Genomic DNA, 13,404 nt, shown 5'->3' with positions numbered 1-13,404 from the left:
CTCTAAACTCCAAATTCCCCTCACTCAACACTCTTCCCAAATCACACACTTAATGTTGTCTTTACCACTCGAAATCCCCCTCACCCAACACTTCTTCCCAAATCACGCACTTTACTTTGTCTTTACCACTTTCTTTCTCTCTCACTCACTCCCTATTTCTCCCACAGTGTCATGATTGCCGTGGCGTGGGTTCTCCTCTCGGGCGTGGCTTGGTGCCTTGCCTCTCCCCTCACCCCCGTACCAGGCGCCATCGAAGCCTCCCCCTCTACCCACAATGCCCCAGGAAGTGATATCCCCGAGGTTCCTCAAGAAAAGAGACTACTTAAGTACTTCCTCCCCAGCAGCTCCTCATGGGTGCCAACTCAGCAGGAAGGCTCCAAGCGTGGCTACAGCAGGAACTATCTGAGGTAAGAGGATGAAAAGGGATACAAAAGAAGGACAGGCAGAGTTGATTATGTTTACATTTAAGAGAATGTCTGTGATAAGATGCTCTAATTTTGTTTGAAGGAAGGGATGTAGAGAGAGAGAGAGAGAGAGAGAGAGAGAGAGAGAGAGAGAGAGAGAGAGAGAGAGAGAGAGAGAGAGAGAGAGAGAGAGAGAGAGTGTGTGTGTGTGTGTGTGTGTGTGTGTGTGTGTGTGTGTGTGTGTGTGTGTGTGTGTGTGTGTGTGTGTGTGTGTGTGTGTGTCATTAACTGCATCAGGAGTAACTTTAGCTTTTCAAGAGGTTAATTCATTTTTCTTCCCGAGACCAAGGGAAGACACGCGCGATGGTTACATAATTCCTTTGTTTTGTCAGAATAAAGGTAAAGTGAGTGAAAATGTTATCAGACTTTACTTCCTTTTCTTTACTTCCACAGGTTCGGTCGCAGTGAAGAAGACAAGAGGGGAGGTCGCAACTTCCTGAGGTAACGCACGCACACACTCCCATTCACTCCACACTAGATAGAGATAAATTTAATGAAAAGAACATGAGAAAAAAAAAGGGAGGTTTTAGGACCGTCAAATGAATTCATTCTTTTCCGCTAGGTTCGGCCGTGCTGACATCAGCAGCATTGAAGATACTGACATGCTCCCAGAGACCGAAGACTCCATGGAAAAGAGGAACCGTAACTTCCTTCGTTTCGGCCGCGACCGCAACTTCCTGAGGTTTGGACGCTCTGACGCTGAAGAATTCGGTCTTCCCGGAGGACCCCTTGCCTTCTCCAACTTGCAGGAAGATGATACTGAGGACTACCCCGTGGAGGAGAAGCGCGCTGGTCACAGGAACTACCTTCGCTTCGGCCGTGGCAACAGGAACTTCTTGAGGTAAACAGATGCTGCAGTCAGTCAGTCAGTTAGTCAGTCGACTGGTGTTTTCGTCAAGCCGGATCAATATGCAGTCTTTAATCTTTTCCTTCGCATGTTCATATTGGTGATAAGGTCTTGATCGAGTTCTTCACTGTATTGCATGTGGTACAGAAGACAAACTCCTTTCTAATGTCCACTGGCCAAAAGACACAGATTGGAGGTACCAGATGTGTGGGATTATCGTGTGAGCTTCCCGCCTGATGCCCTCATTCATCCTTTCTCCCTCCCCCCCGTCAGGTTCGGACGTGACGACAACCGCAACTTCCTTCGCTTCGGACGCTCCGTCGATCGCCAGCTGAAAGAACAGAAGGTTCATGAAGCACCTCTCGCCCCCACCACTGTCCCACACTCCCCCGCCAAGACCCAGGACTCCCACCGCTCCAAGAGGTCTGCTAGCCCCTACAGCTATGTGGTGATGCCCTCCCATGGTCCCGCTGCCTGGGCCCAGGACTTCCAGCCCGAACAGGAAGACGAAGACCTTGAAGTAGCCGTTGACGGACCCGAGGCCGCCGTGACCAAGCGTGGTTACAACAGGAGCTTCCTTCGCTTCGGCCGTGACCGCAACTTCCTTAGATTCGGCAAGAGGAATGACGATTCTGCCTCCGACGTAGTGGTGGTGGAACCCGCCAGCTACCCCCGCTACCAGAGGGCCCCCCAGCGCAACTTCCTCAGATTCGGTTGAGCTGTGACAGGTCTCCGGGCCGCCACTCTCCCCTCCCCGTCCCTTCCCTCCCCACTCTCCCGGACCGCCAGACACACACATATACATAACATATATACACATAATATACTCGTACATTCCCCAATACTTAGATGCCTAGTCGAACGCCAGTCGCCGCGCCGCGCCCTCCCCTCACTGTTGTGCTGACCTGGCGTCGCGTCAAGACTGCCGCGCTAACCACAGCCACTCCCACGAGCCGATACGAGTGTCGTCGGATCAAACGCACCTAATAATAATCCATTTATGCAAACGATGACGGCGGCGAGGCGCGGACGGCATCCTCAGCGCGTCGAATGAGCTCCCCTTCTCTGAGCCTGCAACCTCCTCCCTCCCCGGTGGTGACTCCCCAGGCCGCGGCACTGTCAGATACGTTTCGCTGGACTTTCCCGAGAGGTGGAAGCAGCAGGGTAGCCATGCTTAGTTTTGTTTCTCCTGACGACGGGGAGAGGCATGGCTGGTCTCCACGGGCGTCTGAATATTTCCTGAAGATGATGATGAAGAATGAGATGAAGAATGAGGAGGAGTGGACGAGTGTAGCGAGCACTGAAGAGTGGAGTGTTTAGCAGTGTGTTTCTGTGATTGTAGTGTTCTGTAGTGTAAATTATCCTGTAGAGGAGAGCAGAGGAGAGCGCATATCCCCTTACCATCCCTCGATTGCTGTACATCACTGTATTCTTAAGATACTAACATGTAGGTTTTAGTTGGGCTGGGAATGTCTGTAGATATATTTATTTACTTATTTATCAATCTATTTATAAGTTAATTTATTATCATTACTATTATTTCTACTATTACTAGTACAACAGTGTTCTCTAGTCAGTGCGGGTCTCATGAAGTCGCTCTCTCTACAACTCACTCTCTCTCTAAATTTAAAGTAAGGTTCAAGTCAGATACCTTATTTTCTCACATAATTTAGTTGCGCCCACACACACACACACACACACACACACACACACACACACACACACACACACACACACCAGTTTGCCATAATAGTTATTTAGACATACACTGAGGAGGTCTTAAGTGTTCGCTGCCACGTCTACTGGAGGCCACGAGAAAAACAAGGATGAGCAAGTGTACCAGTGAAAAGAGGTTACCGGGACTCCAGTTGAGAAAAAAACGTGCATCATTATTATTGTTATCGTTCCTGAGGCCGAGATAATGGAGGTATCTAATGATAATATAATTTGAATTAACCCGCCGATCTCTATAATATGTAAAGGAGTGTTGTAAGAGCCAGGAGGAGGCAATCCATAGGCCAATGATATTCAGTGACCATTCTAAGTATTGATATCACCGTGTCTCACTTTGTTGAAATAAAATATTCATTTCTCAAAATGTTTAACTGCTTTCCATTTCGTAATCATTGCTTGTTGCCAATCTTTATCAACCAACTTTAGTGCCAGTAATAGTGCTAGATTATAGTAATAATAGTAGTAGTACAAGTGTAGTAGTAGTAGTAGTAGTAGTAGTAGTAGTAGTAGTAGTAGTAGTGGTGGTAGCAGTGGTAGTAGTAGGTGGTGGTAGCAGCAGTGGTGGTGGTGGTGGCAGTGGTGGTGGTGGTGGTGGTGGTGGTGGTGGTGGTGGTGGTGGTGGTGGTGGTGCAGTAGCAGTGTGGTGGTGGTGGTGGTGGTGGTGGTGGTGGTAAAGTGGTGGTGGTAATAGTAATAGTGGTGGTGGTGGTGGTGGTAGTAGTGGTAGTAGTAGTGGTAGTAGTAGTAGTGGTGGTGGAAGAAATACAGTAATAGTAGTAGTAGTAGTAGTAGTAGTGGTAGTAGTAGTAGTAGTAGTAGTAGTAGTAGTAGTAGTAGTAGTAGTAGTAGTAGTAGTAGTAGTAGTAGTAGTCATCATGCTTTACTTCGTAATACATGTATAAAAAAAAGAAACATGTACTATATAACATATAATATCAGACACAATTAATGATTCTGTTATGGCAATGCAAACCCTTCATGTGATGCTACGACCTACAATAATAAATTTTAAATATACAATAAAATACACAGACATTAAAAAACATAAGCCTATTATCGGAAATAAATGAAGAACAAACTTTTAAAAAATTTCCCTATAAATTGATACTTTAGTACCCAAAATACATACAAGGACCCCGCCTTTCCTCGTGCCGCTGTATCCATTGCAGCCTGTAGAATATTACATCAGTGTCTCACTAGCATAGCTGTCAACCCCTGGAAGTCCCGAAGAGTGAGAAACACTGGTCCAGGGGACGCAGCCCCTGGCCAGGTCCAGGGAGGCGCCCTGTTGGGACGGGGTGGTGGAGGGAGAAGCCCCACCAGGAAATTAGAGATTTTAGGTTTCAATCAGGTGAATGCTGACAAAATGAAGGAAAGCGGACGTATTACAATCCGGAAAAATTGGTTTTACAATTCATCTCGGAAAATATCATGTTAAAAAGAATATTTGGAAAATACTTGTAAATATGCATGAGTTTCAAAGGCGATGCGTGTGAGATTGAGATGGAGGCAATATGCGTTAGTCTCGCGCTTTATGCGTGAAAGGTGGCAAGTATGTAGAAGTAGTAGTAATAGTAGTAGCAGTAGCAGTAGCAGAAGCAGCAGCAGCAGCAGTAGTAGTAGTAGTAGTAGTAGTAGTAGTAGTAGTAGTAGTAGTAGTAGTAGTAGCAGCAGCAGTAGTAGTAGTAACAGCAGGAAGTAGAAAGTAGTAGTAGTAGTAGTAGTAGTAGTAGTAGTAGTAGTAGTAGTAGTAGTAGTCTTTCATTCTCCCTCCTCAGATCAGCCCTCCTGTGTCTCAGGGGGACAAGGCATTCCACTCCCATACCTGCAGATTTAAGTGGCCTTGACTGCGAGGCTACAGTGGTGGAGAGTGGCATAAGAGTAGATAGAGTAGAGGTAGAGTGAAGTTATAGCTAACAACTAATGTTTATATTATAGAGTATTAGATATGGTTGGATGCCACAGTCATTAGCGAGAGTTGGGGCTAATGACCTCCAAGTAGTGGAGCCCCTAATTGACGCATCAATAAACATGGGGTGGAGGTATTCTTTAATAATAATAGTAGTAGTAGTAGTAGTAGTAGTAGTAGCAGTTAGTACAATAGTAGTAGTAGTAGTAGTAGTAGCAGTTAGTACAATAGTAGTAGTAGTAGTAGTAGTAGTAGTAGTAGTAGTAGTAGTAGTAGTAGTAGTAGTAGTAGCAGTAGCAGCAGCAGCAGCAGCAGCAGCAGCAGCAGCAGCAGCAGCAGCAGCAGCAGTAGTAGTAGTGAGCAAAGTTATATAATTATAATACATACAAATAAGAACATTACTGAATAAGTGGAATATGTTAAGTGTTGATAACAACCATATTACTTAACAATGAAGCGTACAGGTTAACCCCAATGAAACCAAAAGAAAATCTTTCCGTATAACAAGCTAGAAAAAGACAAGAAAATATAAGTAGAAACAAAAATTATCAATCCAAATCCCTTGAGTTGAAATGTTCTAGAGTGAAATCAAATAGGGAGCAGTCTGTACATCAATGTCCATATAAATCTTATATGGGTATTGCCTGTAACAATTTGTGTCTGAGTGAATGGTCTCCCACAATGCAGACGATTTATCTAGGGTAATGCCATCAGCTTGCTTGCAGTACGTATTTGAGGCGAGTTAGAAAGAATTCAAATAAAAAAAAAAAATACATGTGATTTGTAGTTCACAGTTATAGTCACAGCATAACACTTACTGGTAACTTGCATGAATAGATGGGAAATTTACACAAACTTAATCATCTCCCTCCCTCCCTCCCTCTCTCTCTCTCTCTGTTTTTTTTTTTTTCCAGTCTGATCAATCATAGTTTCGAGGGTGGAATGAATCAGCAACAGGGCCAAATACGTTACAAAATGGGCCGAACCGAATCAGCCGACAGCCAGACCGTAATAAGCCAACTTGTGAGAAACAGTAAAATAATTCTGAACTTTTCTTCTTTCACTGCTGTCGTGTCTACCCGCCTGTCACTTCATGTAGTATGGAAGATACTGTGAAGAGACTGGAGCTGCTGGTGAGTAGAAACAACCCACCTTGATTCAATAAGTGAGGGAAAAGTAAATAAATAAACACAACGGTAATCTCTGAAGTGCACCGGTGTTTGGATATCGGTCTTCCCTCTATTTTCTTGTCGTGGTGAACTATTTGGCAACTGTATTTAGCTGTAATGGAGGAGACAATTTCCTGAGTATGTATCATTGATTTATTTTTCATTGGTTTCTTTTCGTAATGAGTCGTGAGATGGTGAAGCGGCAACTGTCAACAAGGGCACTGCTTGTGGTAGTAAAGCAGGGCATGTTAGTCAAGTGAGGGGCGTTTCAAGGATTATCCGGCATAAGACATTGAAATGAATGGCAAGTGAAGGTACTGAAGTGAAGGACATTTGCTGGTTTTATAGAGTGAAAGGCTTGTCTGGCTTAAGATAAGTAAGTTAACAAGGGACCTAACGAAAGTATTTAGGTGATACAGGAGTATAATAGAGGACATGAGCAAAGTTCTTCAGATCAGTAACCAGGTTAGAACCAGAAAAATGGATTCAGGCTTGAGAAATTTAGGTTTAAGAAAGAAATGGGAGGGAACTGGTTTTCTAATAGAGTAGTTGATGAATGGAACAGAATCAGTATTCATACTGTTAGTGCTGAGTCAATAGGGAGCTTTAGAAGACAATTACAGAAACTTGTGGATGAAATTGATGGTGGAATTATGTAGGCATGTTCACACAGGGACTGCCACATATAGCTTGGTGGCCTCTTGCTGCTTCCCTCTTTTTTTTTATGTTCTTAAGTTCTGGAGATTGTGAGGGTGATTACATTATTGATTTATTTTTCAAAGGCTTATTTAACTAAAGCTTCAGGTGATATGAAGGGCTTTTGAGATACTGAGTAATGGTCCAGTATAATTTTGGTACCTTATTTTCGACTATTTCCTTCCAGACCTTCAAAGAACACATTGTATGCATATTAAATGATAATATAGAGTGAAAGAAAAATGCCACCAACCCTGTATTCTCAAGCAGCTTGGGGATCTATGGGAATCTGGGGTTTTCAAGTGAAGTAAGACAAAAACAAGTATTTTCCTTCATTTATAAAGTGTCAAAATCTTTTGAGATTAAACTTTCATTGAGATTTCTGTCACCAGTAACTGCTTCTTCATCGTTCTTTCTTTTATTTTTCGTCTTGGTGACACTTTTGCCATCTCATCTATTTTTAAAACTGAAGTCTTCATTGAAACCTTTGCTAAAACCGCTAGTTTAGAAAATTCTGAGCTTCTTCCCTCTCCTCCTCCTTTGACTACTTCATGCTATGTATTAGAATGATTCACAATAATGTTTTCATGCCTTCACTGGCTTAAACCCTCGGGAGGCTCGTTTTATTTTATGTATGAGGGAAAAACTGACCAAGGGCAACAAAAAAAAAAAAAAAAAAAGAAAACACTTATAGGCCCAAGAGAATTAGTAAAAAAAAAAATAAATAAATAAATAAAAAAAAAAGATAAATGTCTTGAAACTAATGGGTCTTATCAACTCCTCTCTTTTCACTGACTGTCATCAGCCTCTTTCTCACCACTGCAGTGTTGCATCTCTTGCTATCTTATACCACTATTTTCATGCCATCTGCTATTTTAGTCTTGTTAGTCTCTTCTTTCACCCCTATTCTGTCCACTAATCTAATGCAAGAGTTAAAACAGTATTCTCAATCATTCATCCCTTCGTTTGGTAAACTCTGGAACTCCCTGCCTGCTTCTGTATATTCACCTTTCTATGAGTTAATTTAAGAGGGAGGTTTCAAGACATTTATTCTCTAGCCCTTCATACATAAATAAAGAATAAAAAAAATGCCCCTTTCCCATTGATCTAGTCTGAAGTGAGCTTGGTACACTTAATGCACAAACCAGAGTTAAGGGGACAGTTTTCACTTTACGCCTCAATTAGTTTCCTATGCACAATATTATATCAAACAATTCATTGTTACTATTTATTTTTTGTATACAACAGGGACGACATCACAGTGTGATATCATTATGCTTGTTTTCAAATCTGTGAAATAGTTTTCTCCTAAAAGTAATAATTCATTTTTTATCATTATTAGAAAAATCTGTAATTTTTGCATTAACAATATAACAGTTTTCCTTTATATTCGAGAAAGAAGACACTAATGTACAAATCTGTTAATTCAGCATTGCATGTTATGGTTAATGTTTACTACAAGTCCCTGTCACTAACTCATGACACAAATACATGTTGTGGTAATACACTCACTGTACTTTACGTTTATGATTTTATTTATTTGTTTATTTACTTATCTATTTATATATATATATATATATATATATATATATATATATATATATATATATATATATATATATATATATATATATTTTTTTTTACGCAAGCTGGCTATTATTATGGACTCATTGATGTTTTTGAAAATCAACAATTTCCCAACAAATCTAAGGGGACAAAATATCATATTTGATACAGAAAATTGTTCATTTTTATCAATTGCTCGGTAAAATAATAATAATAATTATAATAATAATAATAATAATATTAATGATGATTAATAAATAAATAAAGAAAGAAAGAATAATAGTAATAATAATTGTAATCATCTTCGTTAGAAACATTTAATTAAGCCAAGTTTTTTTTCCCAGTGCATTTTTTTTTTTTTTTTTTTTTATACCAAAATGTTTGAGAAATCAAATTGTACCTAGATGTTAGAAAAAAAGAAGAGGAAACCAAGAAAGACACAGTATTGTATCAAATTTGGATAAATGCACTTTTGAATAATACAATTCTACAAACATAGCTTTTGTACTGTACCATGTTAGGTTGGGTCTGCTTGCAGCGGTTAAGTCCTTGGCACTCTCCCCAAGAAACCGTCCCGTGCACTCGCCTCGATTCCCGGCTCCCGCTTCGCAACTCTTCCACCCAACTGATTTGACGTCACATACATGAAGCCACACTATTGGTCAGAGAGAGAGAGAGAGAGAGAGAGAGAGAGAGAGAGAATATGGTAACGAATAAGGCCGTGTTTCTTAACCTTTTTACCCTTGCGTAACCCTTTAAATATATGACATGTCTCAAGGAACCCCTGCACAAAAACAAAATTATATACCATATATTTCTCATTTAATGTGAAGTCAAATCAGCTGGGTGGAGGAGCTGCGAATCGAGGCGAGCGTGCGGGACAGTTTCTCGGGGACAGTGCCAAGTCCTTTTCTTAGGTCAACTTGGATAACGAAGCTCCATCCCAAAAGGACTGATTTGTACGATTTTGTAATATCAGCATCCGGTGTGTAATACCAGCTTCCTGATTCCCTTTCACTTTCTTATTTTACCAGCAATCTTTCCACGTTTTTCATAGCTCTTTCAATTAGGGCAGCATGCCTTCTGTTAACTCTGAATGTTATTGTAACTCAACACAGCACTGCAAGCGTGAACTGTCTCCGCTTGAGGAAAATGGCGAGAAAATTTTATGTACACTTCGGTAAGAGGTTATCCAGGTTAGGTACTATCAAGATGTATTAGACTAAGAGGTGAACGCACTTCAGTCTTGAAATCATTGACGTAGTGCGGGAGGCTTTTAAAACCCAGAATCGTGACGTCAGCATGTCAACCAACTAGGACAGATTTTAATTGTGGAATATAGGTGTTCTGCATATTTCTTTTATTTGAGTTGTTATTTTTTAGCATCTTGGTTACTAAGTTTAGTAGATATAATGCCACTAACTGTAACTGTAGTCTAATACATCTTGGGTACTACCAAGTCGATCATGTCAAGTGACTCGAATCATCTCATCAGTCATGTTGTCGTAGGGTGCAGCCGAAATTTTTGTGCATTTGTTTTAGGAAAACAATATTAATAATGTTCCACTATTGGGAAAAAAAAAAAAAAAACTAAGACGTGAGTAGGTTAAGGGCATGGTTTACCGGGCGCCCATGCTAAGCGACCTTTAAATTTTAAAGGGAAAAAACGTTTTGCGCCTGGCAACGCTCTACTAGAACGGATTTATGTGATTTTTTTAATGTTTTCATTTCTTCGTCTCAATTGAAAACTTTTTTTCCTACAGCTGGGTAAAGCAGAGACTAACCTTGATGAATTGTCCTGTAAGGTTGACCATGAGTACCAGGCTTTGAGCAACACTCAGCAGTCCGTTTCACAGGTTCGTGTTTGGTGTGATGCCAGTTTGTATTTCTTAAATAGCACCACTCCAGTCTACAAGGTAGTCAACATAGCATTCTTTGTCAAGGCTGTGCAATAGATATTTATATAATTGGTCAGTTATATAAATATTAAGGCATTGTTATTAGAATAAAAGCAAAGATATGGCCATATTGGATAAACTTTTGTTGATAGGTTGTAAGTAATGTCCGAGGTAAAAGCAAATAGTATTAAGTCTTTTGTTACCACCTTATATGCAAAGGACAGATAGAACTGCAGATTCTGATTTATGAAGGAGTTGTGTGCTTTCAACAGTTCTCTAAATTGAAATAAAATGTAACTTTTTTTTCTCATATTGTTATTATAGTAATATTTTGTTACTTTTATTTGTAAGATTAAGGTTAAGGATTCAGAGCTTTATATGTAGCAGTGAAACTTCCTCTTTTTTTTGCTAGTTCTAGAAGCTTGATTATTTCTGAGGACTGGTCAGGTATGCATAATTGATGCCCATAATATTTCATGCTGCCCTCTTAGAGTGTGTGTGTGTGTGTGTGTGTGTGTGTGTGTGTGTGTGTGTGTGTGTGTGTGTGTGTGTGTGTGTGTGTGTGTGTGTGTGTGTGTGTGTGTACAGGATGTGTGCTTGTATCAGTGTGAGTGATGCAGGCAACAAGAACCTGACGCCAGGTGTGTTTCCAGGCACCTAGTCACGTGTTGGGCAGCGTGCAGGGGCTGAGGAAGGAGCTTGCTGAGCTGGCCTCAGAAGTGGAGGGAATCCAGAAGCAGCAGCTAGAGGCCATGTCTATGGTGGAGTCACAGCTCAAGACATTGTGTGGTCAATTTGATGAACTCAGTGGTGTAGTGGGGCAGCTGGAGCAGCAGCCACAGCAAGGTGAAGAAGCGCCTTGAGTTATAAGGGGTCATGGGGGATGAGAAGAACTTTCGGTCTCAGTTCTACAAGAAGGTTGGGCTGCGGGAAGTGGAGGAAAAGCGGGCACTGGAGGCTCTCCTGAAAGAACAACCCTTAGATTTGGAGCGTCTGACCAACTTTTGTTGGCGTTCATCTGTGCCAGCAGCTCACCGCCACCTGGTGTGGAAGTTGCTGCTGCAGGTGGTCCCACGCCATGCTGAGTCCCACGACTATGTGCGGCAGCAGCAGCGTCTGGCCTATGAGGAGTTGTGGCGTGCCGTCTCTGCTCTTGGGCTGACTGGCTACACAGATATCTCTCCTGTCGGTAATACCACGGATGGCCTCTTTGAGTACCACAACCACAACTATTATCACCATCCCCGACGTGGTGGGTCAGGGCCAGAAGCTCCGCGCCCTGAGGACCAGCTATTCATGTGGCTAGTAAGCCGTGGGCAGCTGCTGCATCCCCCAAGGGAACTGTTGAGGCAGCCTGAGAGTCAGCAATTTTTGGCCATCGTTCGCAAGACAGCTGGCCTCATGGACTGCCCTGTGGATGTTTTCTGGGTCAGCTCATCTGTGTGGGCATTGCTGAGGGACAACCGAGCAGCAGTGGCAGCTGCTGTGACAGAGGCGGCCGGCACTGTGCGACGGGAGCACCCAGCCCTCCACTACCACCTGGTATGCAGTGGCATCTTCTCCAGCGGACTACTAACAGAGCTGTGCCTCAGCCTGTTCTATGATGTATTCCCAGAAAGTGCCATGGAGAAAGTCTTAGACAAGGTAGTGGCAGGAGCCTTTGGTATATTGGGTTGCCTTACTGCTGCCCTCCTCCTCCACCTCCAGCAACCCCTCATCACTGCTGCCACTGCTATGGGTGTCAAGAGTGTGCTTAGCAACATGCGCAAAGAAGAAGCAGAGATGGTGGTGGCCGCAGCCCTGGAACAGTGGCTCAAGGCAGGGGCAGACCGCAAGTAGTGTGTGTGTGTGTGTGTGTGTGTGTGTGTGTGTGTGTGTGTGTGTGTGTGTGTGTGTGTGTGTGTGTGTGTGTGTGTGTGTGTGTGTATGTATGTGTTTAGGGCCCTGATTAATCATTGTGAGTCTGCGGTGTTTTACTGTGTGACCCACAGATTTGGTTAATGTGATTTGAACTCTTTCACAGGCCTGAACTGCATGACAAGAACCATGAACATTTTTTTACAATGGTATTGGATTGAAAATTTTTTAATAACCTCTTTGTATGTGCTCACATTTTCTCTTTTCATAGCTGTGCCATTGAGTGTTTATGATGGGATATTGGTGTATTGTACTGTACCTGCTTGAGTTTGGGAACAAACAATAAAGAAATTCATTTTACATAGTCTTTCTAATTCCATCTGTTCATCAGTGCATTATAATTTTCATCTTTTTTGTAATCTTCCTTTTTACCTGTTGCTTACTTGCCTTGTTTTTCCAGAAACTGCTCCAACACAACAACCACACTGGTGACACAATGGACCACAGGTATCTCTCTCTCTCTCTCTCTCTCTCTCATATATATATATATATACACACACACGTATATATACATACACACACACACACACGGCCCGGTAGCTCAGTGGTTAGAGCGCTGGCTTCACAAGCCAGATGACCAGGGTTCGATTCCCCGGCCGGGTGGAGATATTTGGGTGTGTCTCCTTTCACGTGTAGCCCCTGTTCACCTAACAGTGAGTAGGTACGGGATGTAAATCGAGGAGTTGTGACCTTCTTGTCCCGGTGTGTGGTGTGTGCCTGGTCTCAGACCTATCCCAAGATCGGAAATAATGAGCTCTGAGCTCATTCCGTAGGGTAACGTCTGGCTGTCTCGTCAGAGACTGCAGCAGATCAAACAGTGAATTACACACGATTTTCTTCTCAATATAGCACAACACTTCAATCACTATTTTTACTAAATCTCTTGAAAATAACATGGAATATTTTATGCATCCATTAAAAATATACAGTGGTACGAAGTGTCGCTTATTATTTTGTCTTACTTATCATATGACAAATATGTCCTTTGGCATTACTTTATACATTATTTTCTCCTTCTAAGTAGGTCTCCAGCCAGCAGATGAAATGTCCTCTTCACTAATGAAGACTATTGATGAGCCATCACTGTTTGATTGAAGTACCTATATCAATCTCATCATTATCAGTAGATAGTACTCCATTGTTATCATACTACAGCCCTAGAAACAAGAGGAAGAATGATGATCTCTTTGCATGGAGGCTGTCC

At 42.1% G+C, this 13,404-nt stretch overlaps 2 protein-coding genes across 4 annotated transcripts in view; both read left to right on the top strand.

The window, feature by feature from the left end:
- Positions 1–3,404, top strand: part of LOC123513053 (FMRFamide neuropeptides-like) — a 55,087-nt gene extending 51,683 nt beyond the window's left edge. The window contains exons 2-5 of the mRNA XM_045269869.1: positions 168–407; positions 858–905; positions 1,027–1,305; positions 1,585–3,404. Coding sequence (XP_045125804.1) covers positions 172–407; positions 858–905; positions 1,027–1,305; positions 1,585–2,029 — 1,008 coding nt within the window. The 5' untranslated portion in view covers positions 168–171 and the 3' untranslated portion in view covers positions 2,030–3,404. The remainder of the gene's footprint in view (positions 1–167; positions 408–857; positions 906–1,026; positions 1,306–1,584) is intronic.
- A 2,531-nt stretch (positions 3,405–5,935) lies between these two features.
- LOC123513054 (TBC1 domain family member 7-like) lies at positions 5,936–12,500 on the top strand. Of its 3 annotated transcripts, none has more exons than XM_045269870.1 (3): positions 5,936–6,087; positions 10,149–10,241; positions 10,937–12,500. In XM_045269870.1, exon 3 carries the CDS (start codon positions 11,160–11,162, stop codon positions 12,120–12,122), a length of 963 nt encoding a protein of 320 aa, XP_045125805.1. In that variant the 5' UTR covers positions 5,936–6,087; positions 10,149–10,241; positions 10,937–11,159; the 3' UTR covers positions 12,123–12,500. The 3 variants fall into 3 exon arrangements, with proteins under 3 accessions (XP_045125805.1, XP_045125806.1, XP_045125807.1); XM_045269871.1 differs by lacking the exon at positions 5,936–6,087 and adding an exon at positions 6,170–6,261; XM_045269872.1 differs by lacking the exon at positions 5,936–6,087 and adding an exon at positions 6,344–6,437.
- Positions 12,501–13,404: the final 904 nt, after the last annotated feature.

The sequence above is a fragment of the Portunus trituberculatus genome, chromosome 35 (assembly GCF_017591435.1).
Source record: "Portunus trituberculatus isolate SZX2019 chromosome 35, ASM1759143v1, whole genome shotgun sequence".
NCBI classification, from domain to species: domain Eukaryota; kingdom Metazoa; phylum Arthropoda; class Malacostraca; order Decapoda; family Portunidae; genus Portunus; species Portunus trituberculatus.
Note: the sequence above shows the minus strand (reverse complement) of the source record. Positions and strands in the feature narration are given on the sequence as shown.